The sequence below is a fragment of the Pteronotus mesoamericanus genome, unplaced genomic scaffold (genome assembly GCF_021234165.1).
Source record: "Pteronotus mesoamericanus isolate MK-2021 breed Mesoamerican mustached bat unplaced genomic scaffold, CSHL_Meso_final contig_2, whole genome shotgun sequence".
Taxonomy (NCBI): domain Eukaryota; kingdom Metazoa; phylum Chordata; class Mammalia; order Chiroptera; family Mormoopidae; genus Pteronotus; species Pteronotus mesoamericanus.
In genome coordinates this window covers 10,056,968-10,083,937 of record NW_026555084.1, presented here as the reverse complement: position 1 = coordinate 10,083,937, position 26,970 = coordinate 10,056,968, and the positions used below count along the sequence as shown (strand labels likewise).

At 34.3% G+C, this 26,970-nt stretch overlaps 1 protein-coding gene and 1 non-coding gene across 5 annotated transcripts in view; one reads left to right on the top strand and one right to left on the bottom strand.

The window, feature by feature from the left end:
• The window catches only part of CLINT1 (clathrin interactor 1), a 53,501-nt gene that overhangs the window by 15,681 nt on the left and 10,850 nt on the right, over positions 1-26,970 (bottom strand). For 2 of the 4 annotated variants that reach the window (XM_054568114.1, XM_054568115.1), the window contains exons 2-8: positions 12,307-12,411; positions 11,674-11,770; positions 9,840-9,948; positions 8,730-8,894; positions 5,800-5,977; positions 2,140-2,386; positions 47-116 (exon numbers count right to left, since the gene is read on the bottom strand). In XM_054568114.1, the coding sequence (XP_054424089.1) occupies positions 47-116; positions 2,140-2,386; positions 5,800-5,977; positions 8,730-8,894; positions 9,840-9,948; positions 11,674-11,770; positions 12,307-12,411 (971 nt within the window). Of the gene's footprint in view, positions 1-46; positions 117-2,139; positions 2,387-5,799; positions 5,978-8,729; positions 8,895-9,839; positions 9,949-11,673; positions 11,771-12,248; positions 12,412-26,598; positions 26,657-26,970 lie in introns of those variants that run through there. The other 2 variants (XM_054568116.1, XM_054568117.1) reach the window with 2 other exon arrangements.
• LOC129066794 (U6 spliceosomal RNA) lies at positions 5,305-5,409 on the top strand. Its single transcript, XR_008528729.1, has one exon. It is a non-coding gene; the product is annotated as a U6 spliceosomal RNA (small nuclear RNA).

Genomic DNA, 26,970 nt, shown 5'->3' with positions numbered 1-26,970 from the left:
TCTTAAAAGAGAAAGAAGGAAAGAGCGAGCCAATGTGGAAGCTTACCTGTTGACTGGCTGGTGCCATCAAATAGATCAACAAGGTCGCCAGATGACTTGCTACTAGGCACTGAAGTCTGAAAACACACAAACTAATAAGCTTAGAAAACAAATTTCTATTATTTTTTAAAAAATCTGCTCTACTCTAATTTCCAACTTTAACACAAATATCTGTAATTATCTTAATAGGGACAGACTGTGTGTACTGGAAAAAAACAGATGTGACCTTGAAATGCTATGGAGAGACAGGACTTTTCAGTAATTCTATTCCCATCACTGTAAAAGTCCATAACATCCACACTCCTCTTTCTCTCAATTTTTTTTTCATATTGCATTTCACACCGGAACACATACTTCCCACACAAATCTTAATACTATGTATCAGAATCATGAGAAGCATTAAAAAATACATGTGCCCAGCCTTATCACAACATATTGAGCCTTGACTTCCCAGGGTGGAATCTTGGCCTGTATAGTGTTATCAAGTTCCCTCAATAACTCTAATGCTTAGGAAGGTCTGAGATCCACTGGATTAGAGGCCAAGATCCCATCCAGCTCTAAAATTCTATGATTCTGTGAACTTTAGCAACACTTAACCGTTTGTTTACTCGGTCAGTGCAATTTTGTTGTTTGGATATCTTGACATCTAATTATTTCATATTTAGTTCCCAAACTAAATTGTGGGGTTGGAATTATAATATGGCTTTTCTCTTCCCTGTAGTACTAAGCACTCTGAAGCATATGTTGTATGTTCAATCAATACACACTAAATGAGATCAGAATTGCTAGGCAATAGGGAAACACTGTTGAGTTCCTAGGATTGTTAATTTGAGTTTTGTAGATTAAAAAACTACATTATGGTTCAAAAGGGCCTTGAGACTGAGAGCTATCTGAAGTAGTTGAGAAACTTTTTGAGAACTTGGACCTTCTAGACTGTGTAGTAAAAACAAAATCAAAAAGCTTACGCTACAGAGATAAAATATTTATGGCAGAGTAACAAATACTACAAATTGATACTTTAAAAATCCTATAAATTATAAAAGTCTTAATTTATTAAACAATCCCGCAGCTGGGATAATTTTCTTCATGCAACCTTAAATGAATTTCCCACCTAACACCCGTCATATATTTGGGTGTTGGTTAAGACTACCAGATCCTGCACAGCCATCATCAGTAAGCTGACTGTGTCCACAACAAGGATTTGAAATCGAAGATGAGAAAGAAGTAATAGCCATTTCCCCTTTTTAACTACAACTGAAGTTGAGTTACAATTTTGACATTTTCATCAAAATTTTAGAAAGAGAAAATATGGATGAAATTATACACCAGAAGACATTTGGCAAAAGTTGACATGATGCTTGTTTTTGTCACTAGGTAGGGCTAGCTTTATTTTTAGAGTCAGCTACTATTTGCAGGATACATTGTAAAAATGTTTTCCCTAGCTTTAGCTACTTCTGATGCAGGGATACAAGTTGGGTAAACACTAGTGGGGAGAGAGTGACAAAGTAACAATTTAGCATTTTGGGACAAATCTCCCTCTGGCAGATTTCTGTACAAAAGCCTAGCTCTAGCCAGGTATCTAGTAGGTGGACTTCCAACTCTGTGGTAAATGAAAAACAAATGAGGAAATGACAAGAGTCAGTGCTGCCACTGATCAGTAGTGACCTCAAAGCAAATAAACCTCCCTTTATATAGGCATCTTCTCTGTACCAAACGAGACCATTTCCCCCATATGTATACTTGGTCCTCTTTTGTCATTTCTTAAAACTTCCAAATACCCCCGTGTTTTCCTTAGCGAATCTCGTTGTGCTTGGTAATCAGAGGTGTGTCTAGGAGGAAACAGATGTACTAACTTCTGATTCACAACCTTTGCCAAATGAACCAAAAGTGTCATTTCTACTTTTGTAGAAAGGGCAGACAATCATTCAGGGATTGGACAGATTTCTCCCCCCCAAGCAATTCCTTATTAATAATGACTCTGAGTAATACCTGCCAGATGATCTATAATTAATATGATTGCTTGGAAATACCCAAGCCTAATAATGCCGTAATTCATATGAATAAAACTGTATATAATGTGTAAATTCATGCCATTCCCACCTTAACTGAAGACTGAGGCGTGTGAGTTGCAGCATTCTGATCTGGACTTGCTTTGTCCCCTGTGTAATGTGCTGCTGCTCCGAGATCAATGGTTTTGGAAGGGTTGGCTGTGCGCTTGTGCCTGGTTGTGGTGGTCTCTGTGGCTTGTGTGATGTGGATATGCTTTGTCGTCACAGTTTCCTCTTCATCTTTGAATTCACCTTTGGGAGATCTGCCTCTTCTTGCTTTCTTTTCTTCATCACTGTCACTAAAAGATATTAAAAATGAAGCAAAATAATAAGACTAGGGATTATTTTAAAATGGAGTCCTCAGTGATTTGCACTAAAGAATTTCAAACACAGTAACTCTAAAATTCCATACTTTGACTATTTGACAGGGATCAACAGAATGTGATCTAAGCTATCTGAGTAATGTTATGTGTGTGTGGGAGAGAGGAAGCAGGAACCTGACAAATTTCCCAGGTAAGTCTAAAACACTGCTACAAAAATATTTACATAAATGTGTACGAATAAAAAATGTATGAAATAATTCAAGTGCTTATTTAATATAGACTAAAGCTTAATTAAAAAAAAATAACAGAATTATCATATGAGAATCAACCCATGAGACCCTAGGAGCTCAACATCTGCATTTGATGACCATATTCTTGAAATGGGTTGTGTGGAACTACAGTTCTATTTATGTAACTTAATTCTGTCACTGAATCTCATATACTAATGCAATACATAGTAAAATATTCCAATTTCAATGAGTATCTTTTAAATATTATTTGAATTCAAATTAAACACTAATCTGGTAAATGCAGAAAGCTGTAAAGTAATGCACTTTACAACTGTGTTCTTTTTTACTACAGTATCAGCAGATCAAACTTTTACATAACTATGAAAATTCCTTTACAGAAAAGTTAAGTATACTTAAAAACTTCTGAAATTATTTTTCAGGCACATAAAAAAAAAACACGTTTTTTTTAACATTGCAAAAGAAAAAATATATAACAAGTAAGAAACGGGGTTTTTCATATGCTGTGAATTTAAAAATGCCAGCACTAGTCTGTTCTACAGAAATGAAGAGTTGTTGTTTTTAATGCAAGGACACAGGGAGAAATATGTCCTGAAGTATGTTCCATTATCTATACTACTTCATTTTTGAGTAGGTGGTTTAAAAATATTAATTTATAAATATTCTGAAATAAAATACTGAAAATTCCCTTTAAAACTATAACTATTATTACTGATGAAATTTAACTCAAACTAATCGAAAGCCAATTTCTACTAAAATATAAACTAAAAACAATTGGAATTGTTTCATTCCAAATCTGTATAAAACAAGGATCAAAAAGCATGACTTCCAACAGAGTAAAGGCATTAAATTTATTTTTATCTATACGCATTTTAGGGAATCTTCAAGTTCTGATTGTTTAAAAGTCCTTGTAATTTACTATGTAATTTCTCAGCATAAATGACCTACAGAGTCCCACCATCAGTCCAATAAGTAAAACAGAAATTTCTCACCTTCTTGATGTTCAGTTTTATTTCAATCAAGGTAATTTCTTTACAAGTTGAGAATATAAACCTGACTAGCATACCATAAAATGGAAGCCTTATATTTGATCTATGTTCAAGAATTCCTGAATTTAATAATAAACTAAGAAGTTTGAAATTCTGATAGTATGCCAAAGGGGTCATATGCAACTTTGTCTAAAAATCTACATTTCTCTCACAAATACTCCAAGAGGTAAAAGTCCTTGGTGTGCCCATTAATTACTACAATAAATAACACACAAAATATTTTCACTCTTTAACTTGAATACTCTATATAAAAGATTAATGAACTCCAGTAGATTCTATCAAGTAGATAGACCCAACATGGAAAAAAAATTTTAGGTAGAAAAAGGAAAAAAAAAAGAACAGGAAGACAAAAGCATGGAAAGAAAAACTGAGGGTGGAAGGGCAAAGGAAATAATACAAGAATGTACACAGTCAAATGTCTAATCAGCCCATCTACCTGATTCTCACACTTTAGAAAACAGCAACAGAATATATGGCCACAATGTTAACAAGGCTTCTAGCGCTGTTGTTATTATTGTTATTTTTAGTCCTTACCCAAGGATATGTTTATTGATTTTGGGGTGGGGTCAGGGGGAGAAAGAAACAGCTCTTGATGGAGCAGCACAGTGGACTGAGCCCTGGCCTGAAAGCTGTAAGGTTGCCAGTTCGGTTCGATTTGATTACCAATCAGGGCACATGCCTAGGTTGTGCGCCATATCCCTGGCTGGGGGTGTGTGAGAAGCAACTGAGTGATGTTTCTCTCCCTCTCGCTCTGAAAATAAATAAATAAAAAAATCCTTTTTTTTTTTTAAGGAGAAAAACATTGATATGAGAGAAACATTAATCAGTTATTTCCTATATGTGCCCTGACTAGGGAACAAACCTACAACCTTTCTGGAATATGGGATGATGATCCAACAAACTGAGCCACCTGGCCAGGAATCACTAACTTATTTTAGGCAAGTTCAACACAGCCTGACAGGGCTTCAGGTTTTACTTTGCAACAATAAGGGTGAAATCCTTTCTCTAGCCTATCTAATAGAGGTACTTTGAGACACACATGACAAAAATCTTGTAACACTTGCTCTGCAAATGAAATGCTACATACATTGCCCTTTTAACTGGCAGCAAAACTAGTTTATAGCTATACTGGTAGGCAGAACAAAAATGAATGCTTTTTTAGTCTTATATAAAACTAAATAAAAATGCTCTACCATTAGAAAATGTAGTTTATGAAAATACTGGTCTGTAGTCAAATACATTTAGTCCAAAAATCCAAAATCCATTTGGATTTTTTTCCTGGTACACACTGGCACAGAACCCTAATGAAATGTCACAGGAGGAGTTAGATTTCAAACCATTTAACTTTTGTTTAAATTTAATAAAATAAACTTGGTTCCCTTAGCAATACCTTAGATCTCTGGGGAATCTGATGCCCAAGTAAAAAATAAGCTTTGAAAGTTCTTATTGAGAAAAAACATTCCAATAAATAGCCTGAATAAAAACATATAGTATACATGATAGCGTTAGAAATGCATGGATAGAGACAACATGGAAAGTGTGTCAGCACTAATTTCAGACAATGTTTGACCTAGCATCTTCAAAATGAGACACAGAGTCGGTCATCAGCAGCAAACATACTAACACTGGAACAATACAGAGATCAAAAGCATGACCTCTGTGCAAGGATGACATGCAAATTCATCAATCATTCCATTTCTTCACATGGCATTTTTAGGGCAGTGTAACTGTTCTATATGATTCTATAATGGTGGGTATTATCCATTTGTCAACTGTACAACACAGTGAACCCTAATGCAAACAACAAACTTATTTAATAACAATATATAAATATTGGTTATCAACTGTTATTAAATGAACCATAGTAATGCAAGATATCAATAAAAGGAGAAATTTGGTGTGTGTGAATATGACAACTATGTAACTTACGCACAATTTTTCTGAGAACTTAAAAAATAAAATCTATTAGGGGAAAAAAGCTGAACTTTGAATAATGGTAACACCCAAAACAAAACAAAAACAAAAACAAAAAAACCCAGCTGCACAAATTTAGCACCCTCTCCAAGAGACCCAGAATACAAAGTGTTAGTACCTGCATCTTTCTGGGGAGTCTTCTCTATCTTTCCTCCGGAACTTGCTGATGGTATCATCAATTGTGCTTCCAATTTTATCACTCAGTTCACCTAATTTATCACTGAATGGAAAAGCACTTTTGTTTTTATCCCACTCCTCATCCCATTTTGATTTGGGCTCAGGATCATATCTTTCACCTATATAAAGCATTAAAAAAAAAGAAGCAGCTCTAAGGATATTAAATACAAAAGGTGTCTACAGTTCTTTCTGAAGCTTTTCTCATAATAAAATAGTTTTCAAAGGAAAACAGAAAGCTCCCATGGTGCTGAATCAACACAATTACAGCAAGACACAGCATGTAGTGCCAGTCATTAAGTGGAGGAAAATGCAGATTCAAAAGCTTTCATTTATGAAAACGTATACAACCATAATGCACAGCACAGCATTATCAGGAAGTTCTTAGGGGTTGTTGAAAGGAGTAGAGGAAAACACAAAAACCAACAAAGGCTATGTAAACAAAGGAGAAACAGAAATCTTTTTGTTTTTACAAAAGTCACTTAATGAATTATATTTCATTCCTCTCTCTTATTGGTTTTTCAACTATTAGGAAAGTATTGGACAGCTAAGTTTCTTAAAACACAAGCTTAAAAAAAAAACCCACCATTCTGAACGTTACATGTCCCAATGTGCTATAAAGGTATTCCTTAGTATCAAACTAGAAAAAGAACTCAATGGATTTTACAACACAAGAAAGCATCTTTTAATTACAGTAAAAAGAAAAGAATATTCTAACTACCAAATGCTACACAGGCTGGAATCATGAAATATGCTCAAGCAGTTCAGAACAAACACACACTAGGACTGGTCAAGCCTAGGGAGCCTCAAGGCAAATCTGAAAGGGAACAAAACTCCCAAAAGTCAAGATTTGTTTTAGTCCTTGACCTTGGGGTCCAAAGGAGAGAAAGGAATTACAGGCATTAAAGGGAACCTTTCCATTCCCATGTCCATGTCCATGTCCAAGCTTAAGAGGCAAAAATAGAAAGTACAGAAAAATCACATGAGGTTAAAAAGAAGAACACATTGAAAATTAAGGCAGGTTGGAGAGAAAAGGAAAGGGCAAAGAGAAATAACAGAATAACCCAAAGGTGGTAAACAGAGCTTTTTTCTTGAACTTTGGTAAATAAGTTCTGACAGCACATATGTCCTTTGCAGATTGAACAAAACCACTGTACTGAATTGCCTGCTAAAACTGCAAAGTCAAAATTTTCTGTAAGAGCTTGAGATTTTTAAAATGTCTACTAAATCTGAAAGTAACCACCAACTTGAACAAAACATGAAAAAATAAAATTAGATAAAATTTAAACCAGGACAGTTTTATAAATATGGTGGTTTTCCAACAGTATTTCAATGACGTGATAAACTCATCTTTGAAAAAAAACTGATCAGAAAAATGAAAGAAGATGAAAACTAAACTGATTAATGTGGTAGATATACTAAAATACATGCCCAAAACACTGGATGTTGGCAGGACATTATCTAATGGTAAAATGAAAAAACCCCCCACAAAATAGTTAAAGTTGATTAATTACGTCTCTGAATCATATATATATGTGATGCAAATACACAGGCCATTCAACTCTATCTCTACTGCAGATACTATAATTAGTTCACTGTGATTGATTCTGAAAATGTATTCAATTTTCTAATTTATCTAATTATATAATGTGCTGGTAAAAAAGAGGACTACAAACAAACAGAATGAGAACATAAATTGTAAATAGCAATTTCTACTCATAAACACATTAAAATGCTATAGCTACTTTGAAAAAGTTAAAGTATAAAATAATTTCTTGGGCAAATAGTCCAAAAACTTATTCACCTAAATAAATAAAAACTTTAAAATATATTTACATGACTTAAGATAAATATTTTTGCCTAATTCAAGAATTCACTTTTATGTAACGCTGAGACACTAAAGAAAGAAATGTTTCTGCTGTTAGAAACATCTTCTAAGAACTATTTAATTGAAGCATTTTCTTTGTGAACAAGAAAGCAGAGTGCTCAAGCAAAGCAGTAAAAATATTATTTTACAGGCAATCACAAGACATGAAATAGAAGGTTTTCATATAGTTCCAATGATGAGTTACGAGTTCTCAGAATAATCCAAATATAAACACATTCAGATATGGGTGGGAGGAGCTGGGGAGTCCCAGTATGCAGCTGCCAAGCAGATGGAGCACTGGCCTGTCTGTGTGGACACAAAACTACCAGGGGGTTGTTAGAGGTCCAGAAGATATGAGTCCAAAAAGACGTACTACGAAAGAGTTATTTTCTGTATCTGTGTCAAGCTCTTAGTGATCCATTTCAGGTAAACAACATTATTACATTAAAAATAAATATGGGAGATGAATGTTCTACCTGCCCTTTTTGGAACAATATCGTCCGTCACTTTTACCAATGTCAAGTTAATGCACTGCTTAATGAAGGGAAAAGACTGAGGCTGAAGCAACTTATAGGAAGCTTAGTATCTATTTTTGGCCAAAAACAGATAAATTGGTTTCAAATTAAGAAGATTAATCTCTTGCTCAAACTTCATAATTTTATGCTCTAAATCGTGAGTTAGAGAAATCCTTTTTTCTCTTTCAGAATGGTAACACTTAAGAGATAAGGGTATGTATCTGGTTTTGTTTTCTGTATACCAACTCAAAGTTTGCAGTAATTTGATTAGCAATTAATGGTTAAAATCATATCCTTGAACCCACGAAATAAAAAGATTCCCAAGATTTCACATAATAGGAGCTAAAATGACTATTACATTTATTTTAGTATTCTACATATCCCTGGAAAAATAAAAAAATAGCATCTTGGTCTTTCATAGTTCAGTGGTTCTTAAAATACACCCCAGAAGCTAAATTGATGGTTAGGTGTCAGTCTGTTTTTGATACTCACTATATCTGAATCCTCCAACACTTTCTGAGGAAACCCCAACATATTTGTCTTTGTTCTTCTTTGCTTTCTTTCGCTCTTCACGAAGCCTGTCATCATCTTGGGCAAATTCAACCAATTCTTTGACCTTCTGGCGAATATTTATACCCTGATCCTTGCCATGCTCATCTGTGAGGAGGGTAAGGGAGAAACAAAACCTTAAGGATTCAGGTAATCTCTATCAAAACCTTTAACACAAAAAACAGGCATGAAAATTTCAACCTAAGAAACCAATATTTTAAAATTAATATAGAGGCAAATTATGCTGTTAAATTTTGTCATTTTCTCAAGGGCAAATTGTGACTTTTGAGATGCAATTTTGGTTTATAAGAGCATGTGAAGGTGAACTAAAAGAGACCACAGATAATAGTGCTATGCAAGATCAATTAAAGATCCACTAAGAAGGATTACTAATGATGACCACAAGAAATGGACTTATGTCCATAAATTTAGTTTCAACAAAACAAAAAGCAAAACTCACTTCAGTCATTAACACTTACATTTTAATGACTGAAAAACACCCAAATCCCTTGGTTTTCCCAATACAAATTTGGAAAAACTAATTACCAGAATTTAGTATAGCTGAAAAACTGAATTTTTAAAGTGCTTTCAACTGGAGTATACTACAAAATGAAATGTGGTTCATTCTGTATCTTCTTTCACATTCAGAACACACTCTGGTCCTGCTGCCTTTGCACAGTAAATATTATTTGGTGGGAGGAAAAAAAACCAGCTTCAAACAGATGTGTGTGTTTTGGAGCTCTAACCTTTTCTTCCCATATGATTAAAGCTATTCCTTTATGGACACCACAGGGGACCAGTCTCCAGTGCATATTTTAATATAAACCCGAACACTCATGTTGTGTTGGTTCTGTTGTTATTAGCCAGTCTTTTCTGCAAGTTCTTGTCTTCACTAATTAATACTCTAGGGCCCCACGTCTTGGATTCTGCACTCGTCACACAACCAGCAACAGTCACATTCTAATTAGAGCGGAGAAGCTTCTAAGCTGGTTCAGGTGACTGACAACTCCAACTACTGTTTTAATTTGCTTATAAGGTTTTTCTATTGCTCACCTACAAAGTGGTAATTTTCCAGGGATCGCAAATCATAAATGTGTTCTCTGGCACTTGTAACAACACGTTCTGATCCATTCCTTATGAGGTAAGCTAGGAGCAGCAATGACTGTAAAAATACAAAGCACCAAGTGATTTAACAAAATAAATACTGGTAGAGCTTTGGTAAATGGTTAAAAAAAATAATTTCAACATTAGCAAATGAATAATCTTTGTGTGTGAGGCAGGGGGAGGGGACCTCTTTACCATATATTAGACTATATACAGCCTATTATCAATCTGGAGTTCCTCTTATACCAAGCATAATAAATGAACTGTCCACTGGACATCATGTGTGAGATTAAAAATATAATTCTAATGTTACGAAATATTTGAAGGTATGATATAAATGAACACTAAGCTTTTAGAAAGCTGGCTCAGTTTTTACTTTTCATCTGGGCATTACAGAACTGTGAGTTGTTAGAGCACCAGTTGAAAGAGAACAATTGTTGCCATTTCCGGGTAGCACTACTGGCTAGAGCATCATCCCCACACACCAAGGTGGCGGGTTCGATCCCTCTTGAGGGCACACAGAAGAATCAACCAACACATGCATAAATAAGTGGAACAACAAACTGATCTTTCTTTCTCTCTCTCTAAAATCAATACATTTTAAAAAAATTAAAGAGAATAATTATTTGGTCCCACAGCATTTTCCACAGACAAAATTTAGTTGGGGGGGGGGCGGTGGTTAATGATGTGGCTTTTGTTTCAAACACTTGCTGCTAACAAATAAAGAGAAAAAGATTTATGAAATTTCTTTCTGAGTTGATGAAAATGTTCTGGTATTAGATAGTGGTGAATCCTGCACAATTTTGATTACACTAAGAACCAGTGAATTACACATTTTGAACTTAACTTTGCCTGGAACAAGCCTCACATAAAGACGATTAGATCTATAAAATTTAGTTAAGTTGGTGAAATTGAGAGGTTGAAACCTTCATCCTACCAGAAACTGTTCTTTAAAAAAATCGTTTTCCCACCCCTCTCCCCAAATTTTTTAACTCTAATGAAAAAAAAATATTTAATTTATAGAAATTTCAAGCATTTCATTGCAACTTCTATACAAGCTGAGGAAATAACAGTGAATATTTTCAGAAACAAACAATATAAAAAATACATAACTAAAGCAGTTATTTCCAATCATGAAAGCCAAAAATGTTGTCTTCAAAGTTTCAAATATAAATATTATGTATCATTTTGGAAAGCACGGAAAAGCTTATTCCAAGTAGAAAGAAAATATGGTGTGGATGGAAGAACAGATGACTATCTCATTTTAAAATTCTACATAATATGAGGAGATGAAAACAGATTCTCTTAAACTAACATTTTTGCAGAATATGGTAATAATATTGTTATAAATCAGGCAAATTTTTTTAATTAATTTATTTTTTAAAATACATTTGTCTCTGCCTACCCCCCACCAAATTAGGCAAATTTTTATGTAGAGATGACAAACTACATTGTACTAGTTTTCATCTTAATAGTTCATACACTAAATATGCATACTACTACAGAATCATTATTTTTTAAATGCATAAATGTTTTTAGTTGGAAAAATTTTAACCAATAAAATAAAAATATTCAACATTTAGAAGTAGTATTAGTATTAATTTTAAACGTTTTAAGAATAGTTGTTTATGGTGACTAGAAAACAGCACAAATAGCAAATCTTTGTTTTTAATGTGCTTTAGAATATTCTAGGACCTAACGTCTTTCATAGTAACTATGAATACATTAAAACTTCAAGCATTTTTCAACATGTTAAATAGTAACAATAGACTAATGCCCATACCTTATAAACTCTCCTCCAGTTTTTTTTGTTGTCTTTTAGCATTCGTGACCAAAGCATATTCATAAGTTCTGGAAATTGTTCATACATAAACGTAGCCCTGAAAAGAGAATAATTTTCCTTGCAATACGTCAATTTTGACAGTAGATGGCAGGCTTGTTATAAGCTATTGTGTTTTTCCTAAAGAGCTTAAAAATTATACTTGACCTTAATTTAAAACATTTAATGATAGGCTTCCTTAAAAATGTTTTTCCTATATTTTGTATAAGATCTAGCACATCTGTAAGCCCCACTAATTATTATCATATTTTACAAATCCTTTATTCAATGGCATAGTGGTCCAGATGTTCATGAGGAAAAAATTTTTGTAAATTTATTTCAAGTTATTTTATACACATTTGTCCAAATTTTACATGTAAGTCTCTAAACATCATTGAAATAAATTTTTGTTTTATTTTTTTTGAGCTCATTTTTAAGGGGAATGGACCCTGTGTAAAATTTCCTCCGTTAATATTTGAATGTTTATGCAAAATTTCTAACTGGAAGCTAAACGATTTAAAATTGAAAGCAAATCTCACATTTCTGTGTAAAGATGGTTGGATTCTTTCTGCACTGCTGAGTCAAATTATCACTTACTTGGCAATCTCTCCCATGAGTTGCCCAGAAGGTCCCCAAGGATCATCATTCGTTGCTTCTCGAACTTTAGACTCGATCTCTGAATAATTCATAACCACATTGGTGCTGCAAAGAAAAAAAAAATGCACGCACATACGCACAGAGATTAGCATCAAAACTGAGAAACACATGAAAACTTAATAATGACACAACTGGGTGTCCTAATGAGATACCTCTACAGGGTGGAAAAGAAAATATCTTCTGTGCACAAGCTACCCTGAGGACACTATATAACACATTTAAGTTATCTTAAAAAAGATTTTACTATTCCATTCCTCTTCAAGAATATTGATAATAGGCTGTATTAGAGCAGGCATAAGTCTAGTAAAAAAATGGTTTGGGGTTAGATTACAAAGAAAATTGAACATGCTAGAGTTTATTAAAACTGAAGTTGTCAGTTTTCTGACCAGACGTGGTTATGTGCAGTCTTAAAGTTCTGGCTTACAGAAACTGTGTAAAGTAATTGACAAAATTATGTAACAGTGGAACATTATTTATATATTTTTAAAAAGCAATGACAAATAAGAGGTAACACTAAAAATGTTTAGAACCACTAAGAACATTTAACTGTAATCCCTTAGTTTTTTTCATTTAGTTCATATACATTTTCAATGTCACTATATAGTCACTGTAACCCTCACTTTTAATGGCTACCTGATAACCTATCGGTAGATTGTATGATAATGCATTTAACTTTCACGTAAGACATCAGCAGTGGTCAAGAACATGGCTCTAGGAGTCAGAAAGATCTGACTCCAATTACTCACTTTGTAACCTCTGACAAAACTATTTTAATTCTTTTAAACTCAGCTTTCTCAAATGCAAAAGGAGAATAAATAAGAAAAATTCTAGCTTAGAGGATACATATCAAATGGTACTTATCAGCAGTCCCTGACATATAAGAAGTGCTTAATGTTAGCTCTATTTTTTTATTATGAGATAATTACCTATTAGAATTTTAAAATATTAATATTTTTATTAAAAGGATTAAGTTTTACAAGAGTTTCTTAAACTTAAGACATGAGATGGCAAAACTGATTTTTAAAGCAATTTCTCATGTTTATATTAAGAATTCAAAGACATTCTGAGGAATAAAGAAATACTTTGAAAATGTGACATAGTAAACTTGCATTAATTTGACATTTAAAGCTCCAATTTCTAGTAAACAATTGTTACAACAGATGCCAATGAATATGCTAATTAAAATCTCCCGCTTAAAATTAAATCTTAGAAACAGTGAAAAATCTGAATTTGGTAACTATTACTTTAATATACCTAACTTTTGTTGTATACTTTTTCAGTCTTCAAAAAATTTTGCTTTTTAAATAAGAAAGGTTTGGTTAAAATTGGCACTCAAATCTGTCTCAAATATAAAGAAATACAAATTCCAGATTTATTGTAAACACTTCAGTTTCTTTACCTTGAAGGAACAGACTAGTTATAAACAGTCGGGGGTCAAATTTTAAAGGAACTATTATGAATATAATTATGACTTGCCAAAATCACAGAATAAATCTGATTTCTAGATTTATATTCATAATACTCTGCTAGTAAGGAAGAAAAGCAAAATCCTATTATTTTCTTTCACATCTTGAAGAAAGTGTCTCCTAAAATATCAACTAATTTGAAAAAATAAATACAAATTATTTCCCTGGGATTAAAATAAATTCATAATCTCCACTGCCTCCTTCAAAAATTAAGATTAATGAATTTTCATGAAAGTCCACTAATGATTCTATTGACAATAATTTTATGTATAAAGATAAAGAAACAATCACATTTTTTCCTAATTTTGTCAACAATGGAACAAAAATAAGATCAAAAATAAAATAAGTCTAAGCCAATGACAAGATTTGCAATTTAAGATGTCATACAATGAAGGATTTCAGAATGCTTTTGTTTGTCCTAGTGGCTCAAGAACGCATGGCTTAGGCAGTTTAAAGTGTCAAAATGCAGCTGTGCAAATGAACAATAGCAATTAGGATTATAATTCATCCAAGCATTTCATTACCAGAATGCACTTGAAATCTGTTTGCATTGTTTAATTTGTTGGAGAACAAGATGAAAGAAGTTAATCTCTTAGTCCATGCACATGAAATATTTTCACTAGAGCCTTCATAAATGCTGTGTAGCTTTCAGAACACTGCTTTCCTTGTTCAAGGTACAAAAGCCCATGGGTCAAATGAAAAAGGTCCTGTTTCCGTAACCCTTCACAAAATTCTTAGCTGAAGGCCTGTGTGTTTGAGAATTGTGTGTTTAGAGAGGTGGCAGAGAGCCAATAATTTAAGAATCTCCTTATTTCCTTGGTTTGAAAAAAAACAGAAACTATGTAAAATGACAACTTGCTATTAGAACAGACTCACAATGTCGTTATAAAGTATATCCACAGAAACATATGACAATGATAATAAACAAAAAATAACAAAGTTAGAACACTTCCACGAAGAGAATCAGGCTCTATTTTAAAGCCATTTTCCAATAAAACAGTTGCTTTCAGAAACTGGAAAGAACTCTCATAAGGTGAGATCTGATGGCATAAAAAATTCCAAAACTAAGTTTTTTTAAAGCTGTACTCAATTCAGAAACAAATGTAAACTAAAACAACACAACACTGTATAGTTTGGCCTTATTCAGATCATTCAAAAATAACTATTTCTAAAAAGGTAGGAATGGCATTTTGATCCTTCCTTTTCCATGTTTTCTACTGCCTTCAATCCACACCCTACTCATAATTCTGATGACCTTTTTAAAAAAAGAAAAACCCTCCCTCCCTCCAAAATGAAAAGTTAAAAAAAAAAAAAATCACGTCCAGATGTGAAAGGAAAAAACAGCTCATTTAATTTCTAAAACTTCCCATGATTGACGCAAATGTTTTAGGATGAATATTTCAGCACTAGAGGGGGCTCTCTCACCAGTTTTTTGAATACAAAATTCAGACAAAGGTCTAAGATCTATTCTACCAACAAAATTACAGGAAATTACCAGTAAAGAATAAAAGAAGCTGCCCATGTTCTGAAGTTTACTTTAAAGCAATATTGAACAATTGCTTTTTACAAGGATAAAATCCACAATTAAAATCATTATTTGTTTGTATTTGTGGAACCGGTTATTTAAAGCTTCCACAGCGCTTTTAGTTTCCCATTTACTCCTCACAACACCCTAATAAATAAGTAGGACAAAATTAAGAGTCCCTAATGAGAGTGCTTATAACTAACTATGGACAACCCAGCACCACTCACTCACTGGATCTTTAGTGCCAACTGCTAAGACTTACCATCTCAAGCTCTACACACATGCTTCTATGGCTGTGTGAACAAAGGCAATCAATGTTCAATTAGTTGGGGGTTGATTATTCAATTTGTAAATTATTAATGTTCACTTTGGCTTTCCTTTTTATTCCTCATTTTCTGCTTATTTCACCACTCATTAATGATAAAATATCAAGTTATTTTACTTGATAACAGTTTGAGACCATGTTTTAGAGGCAAAATTGGTTCAAAGTAAAAGCTAAAAGGAGGCTTTTACTTACAGATGGTCAATGCTGCTTCTAATCTACATTAAGAATAATCAGTAAAATAACTGACAAGAAAAAACTTGTATAGTCCTTATTTATTTTTCCCGTCAAAAGCTCAAGAATGTGCTTTACTAAAACAAAACTATACACTAAAAGGTAGAGTGTAAGTGTAACCCAGTACTAAGTGTTAACAAAGCTATAAAAGAATTGAAACAGACTGATATAGTAAGAAGTATTTTTTAAAAGATGGAGTCAAATGGGTCTACATTTATAATATGTTTTTTTCATTTTGTTTTAAATTTGTTATAAATGATTCATTCACTCCAAGATCAAGAAAATACTTCGCAGTATTTTCTTTTAAATCTTTAAACTTGTATTTCATTGTATGCATACATACTTACATCCACAGGATCAGAAACAGAAAGATGGAGACAGCAAAAGACAGTTCAAAGTAATGGTTTTAAACAATGCTGAATTTTCCAAAATTCCACCCCCCATTAACATTATATTGTAACCAAAGGAAAATTATTAAATGTCATTAAAAATGTAAGTCAAGTACTATATCATCATTAGCTACACCTTATGCATAGGGAAAAATAATTATTATAAACCACATGAGTATTATGTATACTTCCAACATTTTGTTTTGTCAGGCTAATAAATGCAGCAAACTAGTAACTAAGATATATGTATACATACTAAAATATGTATACCAACCAAGTTCCGTGTGTATAAAATTACAGGGAATAATATAAGTACCTAATTAAAATGATTTTTAAAAACTATATATTAGAGAAGAATGAATCTTGACAATAAAACCTATATTTAAAAGTTACCATTTAATCTCAATGCTACAAAGATTTCAGGTACTTTTATGATTTAGCTAAAATTATTATGCTCCCTGTAAAGTATCAATTTAAAAAAAAAACTTTTTAAAAATAATAAAGCACCCATCAAATGAACAATGAAGAAAATTTTCTGAGGTAACAAGTCACTTAAGCCAGGAAAATTTGTTACATTAAAAAAAGAAGAAAAGGAAAAAAAGGTCTTTCTGGCCAAAACATCAGGGAAGTAGTTTTAAGAATATGTGCTTTAAAAGCTTGATAATGGACAATGTGATTCTCATTTTTCATCATCAAGAAATAGTCTTCACCATGTTACCCTTATTTGCAAGCTGAACATTTTACAGATTGAGTACTTTAAAACCAAGTTACATGTTATTATAGTCCAGTGAACAGTATCAAATTTATGGTCAACAACTAAGAACTCTAGTACTCCTAAATTCAACAAACATAATTTTTGTTGTTAGCAGAAAATCTGAAGTTATATAGAAATGGTGTGGGGGAGGTGGAAAAACTGATTCATCCTCTGGGCTGGATATTTGCTACCCATCAAAAAAAATGTATTTTCTTGATCTGAAAATGAAACACAAAGAATGGAAAATGTCTTAACACACGCAGTGGTTCAACAGAATACTTCATGCTGCTCAAGCAAATATTATCATGTTTGATTAGATAGTATGTGAGTTATAAAACAGTGCCGGTGCCAAGACAAGGAATAAACTACAGTGCTCCCTCCATACCTAAGAAGAAATCTTGTAAAATAAATATTGGAAAGAACAGAAGAAGCAAAGATAGCAATCCTAACGCTGGCACTTTCCCTCTGTTGCTGCCACCACCAGCCACAGCCGCCTCTACGAGAAAGAGTGAGGAGAGAGGAAAAATATATTTAATGGCAACTCCTTAGTAAAGAAGTTAGGTAAACTCACTCAGGATCACAAGATGTTTAAGTTTTATAGCTTTTCTAATTCCAAAGCCCATTATCTATTATACCACTACTGCCCTAAAATCAGAGAATTAGCAGTATCATATGACCTAAATGAAAAAGCCTACTAATTAATATATGACATCACAAACTGTGCTACTGAAAGAACTAAATGCTGATATAATGTTAAAAAAATACAATAAATACATACTCATATATTCTCTGTCTTGGAAATTACATTTTCTTTGGTTTTAGTAAATATTAAACACAAACTATTCAATTGAAAAGGAGGAAACCAATGTACCCCCTCTTAAAAGCAGAGTAAAGAAAGTAAGTTTGAATAGGGAAAAACTGCAATTAAACATATCTAAAGTCTGAGGCCGTCTTATCCATTCTTCTGCAGTAACACAATTTCAGAAAAGAGTAACCTGATTAGTCAAAAATCATAAACTCTATTTCAATCTAATTATACCTAAGTATGTGGGATGCTCACAAGCATTATTATTTATGGTTTCACTTATTTACAGCGGATTATGTGCCTTCTGTTTTCCTCTTTACTTTTCAAAAGGGAACAGTATAATGCTAAATGTTAAAACGTAAAACTTGTGCTTTTTAAAATAACTATCCAGAATTTGTACTGAAATATTATACCTCATCCTTTAGCTCCCAGTCAAAATCAATCAGTAAATAAAATAAATATTAAAGCAGTTTATTACCAGGTTTTGTTGAGGCAGGATGGGAGTCCCATAGTTCTTTTTAAACATCAAGAAAAACTGCCTAATTCAAAACTCAAGCTGCCTGCATGTATGTTATTAAAACCACAGAAAATCTATTAACGTTCAAAACACACTTTAGTTGTTCCCTCCAGATATGACATAAGACAATAGAAAACTATTCCCAACTGTTGTTAACTACTTTTGAAATACCCAACTGTTTTAAGCTGTATGAAAATGATGGCCAAAAGCCATTCTCACATTAACTCTGCTACCAAATTCTCTGATCCACTCAGACCAATGCTGACCTTCAACTTCAGTAATAGCTGAGTCCAGTATTATCATGGGGGTGGAGAACTGAAGTACAGAATTTTAATCATTCTTGATGTTTTCTTATTACTGAACACTGTTGACTGATATGGCCAATATTCATTTCATCTTAATTCAAAATTTTGCACTTGTGCTACTTATAAAGTATAATGATAAATTCTATAAAACTTTTCCATAAAAGTATTTATTATTCAGGGATTTTGGGGGGGCAGAGGTTGGACACGGAGCAAATTAAACACTGAACACAACTCTGCAGGTACGAAAAACTATATGAATAAATTCTTAACACTCTTGAAAGATTAGCTAAACACTTTTGTGTATCTTCAAAATTAAAATGAAAATGTTTGCACAGGCTCCAGACAATCTCCCAGATTTGATCAAGAGTTAAAATATCCTGTTTGTACTGTACTTATGCAGCACAGCGTAACCTATATTTAGATTCACCAAATTTTATTTTTCAGGTAAGAGACTTTTGCATGGCAGAACACCTTCCCTAAGTTTATTTTACTTACTTTATTTAGACATGGTTGTGTCATTAACTCAAGGTACCACCAAACCTGGCGCTCCTCTGTAAATACATGTAAAAGCTCTTATTTTCTGTCTGTGATTCATCATTTTCTTAGGCTCTGCCAGGTTCCCTATCAATACTGGAAGTTTGCTTTCTTTGAGTTGTTTTCGCAAAGAAGTTAAAATCTCACCACAGCCCCAGAGCTGGAGCACAACATAGGTGTGAGGCGGATGCCAGTGACTAGCTTGGCTAGGGGGACCTGTTCCCACACATGGCAGGTCATGTCTGGGTCGTAACAAAATTATACATACATATTTTTTAAAATAAATCTAGACCTGTTTTTAAAAATCAAAACTTTGAACAGAAAAACATATCAAGATCTATCATATTTTAGAAAAGAGAATGGTTTCATCGGCAATGTAACAGAAAAAATTTAATCTGAACTTTTGTCGGTAACTAACAATAACCAATTTATAACATACTTTCACTTCTGATCTCTAAAAATACCCATTACAGATTATCAATATTCCAAGTGATATCTAAATATTTCAAGCTTAAAAACCAACATTCCAGATCCCTACAGTTCAAATTGTGCATTAAAGAAACACTCAGTCCCTTGTTTACAGAAGAGTTCACCTAACATTCCAGGAAAATTCTAGTTCTGATTCAGTATCAGTTTGCATGGGCCCAAACAAACCAGACACATCTAAAATTTCTGAGATTCACAAAAACTGATTATGTCCATCATTTCAGTATAATGTTGCCCTAAAATGTAACTAGAATAAATCTTATGACTTTCTTTCCCAAGAAAAAAATAGAAAATCATTATTTTTATGATTCATGTAGAATTCAAGGTCAGGAAGAATTACATAAAATGAATAATTATTGAAGAAGGCAACAGCCCCAAATTTAGTTTCAAATGCCAAACTATGTACTAGACTAGAACATACATGTAAATTGATCATTGAAAAGACAAAAACTTACAAAAGCAGTCACTAAAATATCCCATTTTATATATAAGATCATTAAATGTTTATAGTCCAACATGATTCTTTTTTTGGAAACACTAGAAACCACACATAATTATTTCAATGCCTCAAAAAATATATGAATTGATCCAAACCAAAAAAAAAAAAAAACCTAAACCAGAATGGTTAGTTGGATTTCTGTCTCTCAAAGTCCATCATTTAATTTTCTTTTCCAAAAGGTAACAACTGACTTCTTGATCACTAATTAAGTGTGACTTAAACTGGCAACTTTTCAAGGAAATAGTTTTGTAATTTATGTAACAGGTGTGCAGGGAAAACTATATGAATGAGATAAGCCAAGAAAAACATCCTGATGTTCACAACTAAATTATGACCTGTGGGAAGAAGAAACTCTACTATTTACTTCCCTTTCCTTACAAGTTCAATGGTTAGCAATACAAAATAAAAAAACCCATTTGATAGCAACCCATTTTCATAAATTAAAATGGGCCTTGACTGCAGGACTTGTCCAAAAACACAAGGCCACATTAGAGGAAAATACTGCACATTTATGTATTTTCATAATCTACTTCATCTTTTACGGCTAATTTTGTAAAACAAATTAATATACATATTATTGACCAATAATTTATTAAGAACAGGGGCCAAATCTTATCTCTGATCCCCAAATCAACCACTCTGTACCTCAGTTTTCTGCTCCGGAAGGTAGTACCTATGTATTACTACAGAGATTAAATGAAATGATGAAATGATGTATATAAAGCATCTTTAGCTCACATGGTTATTTTTCTGCTAGTATTTATAATTTTTAGTTTTATGATATTCTTTATTTGGCCCCTTAGACTGGCATAATACTTATTATTTACCCATGTCATTCATTGTTGCAGAACTTAACAGTGACAATAACTAGCAGCCTATCTGACTCATAGTGTAGATCAAAATGAAGATTTTGAAGACATAGTTAGCTCTACAGTAAGGCAGAAATGACTTTATTATTAAGAAATGGCCAAAGAGCTGGAAATAAGTATCACTAAAAGACAAGCATCTATTAATACAAGCCCCAGCAGAATATTTGCTATTTATGCTTACTAGAGTTTGTATTTTGAAGTTAACTCTCCGTAGTGTTAGCACACCACCAACTGTGAGCCAGGATTTTATTTTACATTAAGTAGCAATTTCCATTTTAGTGATAATCTAGTATCACCTGATATAATAGTCTCTAACTTTTTTTGAACTCACTAAACTAACTCAACTATTGGGGTGGCACATACCAAAGCAAATTATGCCAAAAACAAAGACTGGCGCCATTATAATAAGAAGGGAAATTATCTAGCATGAATTTTATATTTACAATATAGGGATATAAAAAGGAGCAGAAGTACGCGCTTTCAAAATGCCAAAAATAAGGTTTACATTACTCACTCAATGAGGTGTTTGGCTGACCAAAAGGTTTTAGAAGGGCCATGATACCTGTTTCTGTGCTGTTTTGTTTCATCTGCAAGAACACAAATTATGATACTAGCCAATGTCTGAATGTCCATGGGTCTTGATGGGTTTACATGGATGTCCTTCCACTCCCCTCTAGCAAAGGTACTGTTGCAGCAGGACACCATAAGCTAGTCCCATGATGCTAAAGAATTATTTTTCAGAGAAGCATGCTTGTAGCAATAAGATTGGGGAGGGAAGGGGGGGGAAAGGTGTTCTATGGCTGCAAAAGAGAAGCCTCGTTCCGTGATTCGGGGAAGCAGATGGAAAGCAGCTTCCAAAATATGGGGTGCTTGGAACACTGCAGCGAGAGAGCAGGAGGAGGCAGCCAGCCACCACTCGGAGATTCTCTTCCTTTCATGGTCACAGGGAAAGAGCTCTCACAACACAAAATTCTAAGAACACGAACCACTATCAACTATATAAAAACACATGTGCATATGGACAAAGTCTAAAAGGAATAAAAACCACAAAAAGTGTGGGGGGCACATTCAAATTTTGTTTAAACAAGGAAAAAACTTATTTTTTTAAAAAAGAAAAAACAGCACTTGCGTATAAAACTACTCTTGACTTGCCAGAGAGTATCCCGTGGCCGGGCTGACTTAGTTCTGCCGAGGATCAGCTTCTGCTCCCTGACTCGCAGCCTGTGCATTCCATCAGGGCCTGTCTGCGCTGAAAGCTTCTGCAAAGACACTTTGGACGGTGGGCCAGAGCCGAGAGTGTGAAGTCACTCTCTGCCCCTTGGCTGCCAACAGGACAGCGCTGCCTCAACAGAAGACTATTCCCCACCAACGCCAGCCCCAAGTCAAAATTATCTTCCATTTCCAACTGACTTTTTTCTTTTTCAAAAATCATGCCTCTCTGTAACTTTTAAGATTTTCATTTCTATTTTCATCTAACACAGTACTCTAGTGTTTGGTGAAAGACACTCTGGGAGATATTAATAGGTATTATGTGAGAAAAGGATTCCATGGTGAGATTTGGGAAATGTTATGGAAAAACAAAGGCAACTTTACTACTGCAGCACTTCTGAGACTTTACTCTTCTAATGTGTATTGCCGAGTCTCCCGACAGGAGACAACACCAAACATTTCTAAACCTTTGGAGACAACACACCTTTTCCTTAGAGCTTTTTCTAAGCATTCCAAGAAACCCACTTTGGTACAATATATATACTATTTTCAAAAAATTGCCCTTTCCCCCGCAAACTATGAAAAAGGTCATTTTATACCTTTCATCTCACCATTTTTGTTTTTAGCATACAGAGTGGGACAAAAGTAGGTTTACAGTTGTTCATATGGAAAATAGTACAATAAATAAGAATAAACTGTTTCACATACAACTGTAAACCTTTTACCCTACCCTGTTTCCCGTTTCCTTTTCTTTCTTTCTTCTTTCCCCCTCCCTTCCCTTTCTTTTCTAATTAATAGCTTTTCCTAAATAGATTTTCTTTTAATCTTTTATGTCTTTAAACTCTTATCTGTTGGCTGGCTTTCAGCCTTTTATCTTCCTTTACATCTCATTTAACATATTTTTAAAAACTCTTTGATTGATTCTTTACTGTTGATCTTAGCTTTCTATTTTAAGCCTCATTTGTTTTATTCTTTTTGTATCCTTTTTTCCACTGGGTTTAAAAACCGTTTAAACATCATTCCAATCCCTTCAAAGTTCTCACTTTATTTTTAGCTTTAAGTTTTCATTTCTTAGTCCTAATTTAATAAACCTGTTGTTCATCTTTCCGTTTCTCCTGGGTGTTTTACTTATTTTATGGCACTTCAGAAGGCAAAGCTGAAGCAGGAGCTGGAGCGCAGAGCTCAGGAGGAGACAGCGGCCTCTCCCCTCGGCCCCATTCTCACACTGTGCTTCCAAGCCCCTCGTCCCGAGGCAACGTCTCACACAAGGACTGATTAAATGTGTGTACGAGGTACTCAGAAAGAAATTAGTCAGGTCCCAAGGGTGAAAAAAAATGATTATTCTTACAGATTATGGCTGCCTTTTAACAATAAATGTTAGTTTCTGTGTATTTGAGAAGTAGCAACATGAAAGTAGTTTCAGCCTGAAAACTGACCTCAGGGCACATCACAAAGCCAGGCAGGCTGTGTGCAGTTACTGGGATGTGTGGGGTCATCTTTGGGAGACTATTCTCTCAGTGCCCACTTCCCACTCATTTCCAAGGCCAGTTCATTCTACTTTAAAAATACTGGTACTTACCTCTATCTAGCCTAGACTCCTACAAAAACCATTTAAATCTCTCCATTGGAGGGTATTCTATTATTCATCCTCCAAACATGACCAGACCCACCTTCTTAATATTGTGTTAGCCATGATATTAGTCCACCACAGATTCATCACCGTCACCCCCAAACATTCTCCTTTCTGTATCAGTGGACAATACACTTCAGGGTTACACCCTCAACTTCAGTACGGGTCACTTCTCCCCCCTCTCCTATCCAGTACCCAACCTGTTCTCAGGCTTTTTCAACTCGATTTCTTAAGCAGCTCTCAAATACGCCCGCCCACCTCTCTACCCACACTGCCATGACTGCAGTCCAGGGTGGCTGCCATTTCCCACCCGACTCTTGCCAACCGCCTTGTGACCAGTGACCCTCCTTCTCTTCTCTCTTCCACCAAGCAAGAGCCAAAATAAACTCTTGCTGAAATATAAATCTTACCTAACTGAGCTCTCATTTTAAATCTAGCAATGACTTCTTGGTTACCTTCCCGATAAACTCCGAATTCCTTAACATGATAAAAAAGATCCTTCACCTGAGATACCGATTTATTTCTTCAGTTCCATTGTCATCTTGCTCACCTTCAGCCTTTGCCCAGGCTGCTCCCTCCCAGTCCTCTGCCCACCTCCTCCTGCCCCCAGCTAATCCACGTCATCATCAGGTTTTAACTTCAATGCCACTTCCTCCAAGAAATCTTTCTACAACTACCCAACAGGCAGGGATTGCCTGTATGCTCTTCATAGTACCCTGTGCTTTCTCGTATGGTGAACTAAAACCGGTGTACTCGAGCAGGCATGTCTGTTTACTTACCTATCTCCTCCTCTGGACTGAAGACATCTAGGGGACACAAAATGTCTTACTCACTTAAAGATCCTCAGTGCATGGGACATGCTTAGTGACAGTGGATTTCAGGATCATTTACGGAGTCATTGAACAAAGGACTAAAGTTCTTAAATATCTTCTTTCCTGACTAAAGTAAGTCCTAACTGAACTGGTCATCAGGATCTGCATGACCTGGTCTCAATATGCTTGACTAAGCCTCTTCTCCCACCACTCCTGTTTCATTTCCTTTATGGGATAACTGAACAGTATTACTAGCTGAAATTTAAACATGTCCTTTACCTTAGTGACTGTTCACTCCTGGAATCCCCAACTCTCCTTTTGGTTAAAGACAAGCCTACTTTTTAACAAAAATGCAAAACTGAAGCCTTCCTGATTCTTTACAACCCATAATCCCCCATTCCTATGATGAAACCTAATATTACATTCAGAACTCTTATGAATTATGTTCTGCCTTGTGCAATGATTTATGTATGAATTTACCTTAATTCCCTTAATAAAGTGTAAGTTTTTAAAAAGCAAGGAGAATTGATCCTAATTATTTGAGGGCTTCATATCTATGAATTTGGTTTGCTCACTAAAATATATTTGTAATATGTTTATTGATATCAAAATAATATTCACGGTGATTTCAAAATAATATTCACAGTGCTTTCATGGTCACTTGTGAACATGCAGAGCAATGAAAATTTTGATTCGTTCCTCATGCACAGTCCCAGCTGAGGGGAATCACAAAGGTGACACTCTGCCTCTCCTTTCAGTTCCCATGTTGTAAACAAGTGTCCTTTTCCTGGTCTACTTAGTGCCATGTTTTGCACTGTGCTTTCTGTTGGTGATTGCACTGTTCAATATGGTCCCAACCCCAGTGCTTAGGTACTGTCTAGTTTTCCTAAGCATAAGAAGGTTGTGATGTGCCTTACAGAGAAAACACCTGTTAGATAAAATTTGTTCAGGCATCAGAATCCCCATTTGTACCCATTACAGTAAAGATCAGCTCAAGCAAGAAACATCGGCAGATAGTAAATCGGGGGCGGGGGTGATTAGGAAAGATCTCAGAGTATCTCCCATAGATTGCTTATCAGTTGCAATGAGAAAAACAATTCAAGTGAACAGTGAAGGTACCATACAACACCTTGACTTAATCATCAAAATTGAAATTACTAAGAAGGGACATACAGACACTGTCTTTCTACTGAACGGGACACAATATTATTGAATGTAATATTACAGCTCAGAGTACATAAGCTGAAGAAACATCAATTAGACCTAAATCCAGGAATATTCTATAAAATAACTGGCTTGTAAGCTTCAAAACTACCCATGTTATTAAAGATTTAAAAAAAGGTTAAGGTACTCTTCCTTAAAAGAGGCTGAAGAATCATGCCAATTAAATACAATGTATGAGGTAGACAAAATCCTATACTGCAGTGGGACAAGTGAAAAAATCACAATATGGACCACAGAGAGAAAAATCATCGTTTCAGTGTTTAATTTTCTCAATCTGATAACTATACTGTGGCTGTAGTCCTTGTCCTTAGTAATTGCACATAGAAGTCTTGAGGCAAAGGGGATATGTAACCAACTTTCATGCATCAGAAAAGTAAGAGAGAGTGTGTGTGTATACAGACAAAGATAAAGAGTGGAGGAAGAAAAGAGAGAATAACAGATACGGCAAAATCTTAAAAACTGGAAACTCAAAGGGTATATAGGTATTCAGGTTACTATTTTTAAAACTTTAATTTCAATAAAAGTATCTTAAAATTTTACTCCATAATTAGATCCAATGAAGCTGAATTCAGTATTTTAAAACAATTAACTTTATGTTATGTGACTGTTTTACCTCAATAAAATTTTTTAAAAATCTGCTTAAGAAACATACTTGGAACAAAGTCAAGCTTCATAAAAAGGACTGGTTGGTTTATATCCTTTTCATTTTGAACTGCCATTTTCTTGATTCTACAATTTGGAGAGAAGAAGAGAAAAACATCGATGTGAGAGAGAAACATCGATTGGTTGCCTCTTCAACAGACCCAGGTGGGGGATCGAATCTGAAACCTACTGGTGTACAGGATGATGGTCCAAACAACTGAGCCACCTGGCCAGGGCCTCAAATACAATTTCTAATAAATTTCAAAAGCCTAAGTTCCCAAGGTCTATTAAAAAAAAAAAAAAAAAAAGGGAATATTATTCCAAATCAACAACCCAAAGCACTCATACCCTGTACTTAAAGCAGTTTCAAATTCACATTGTT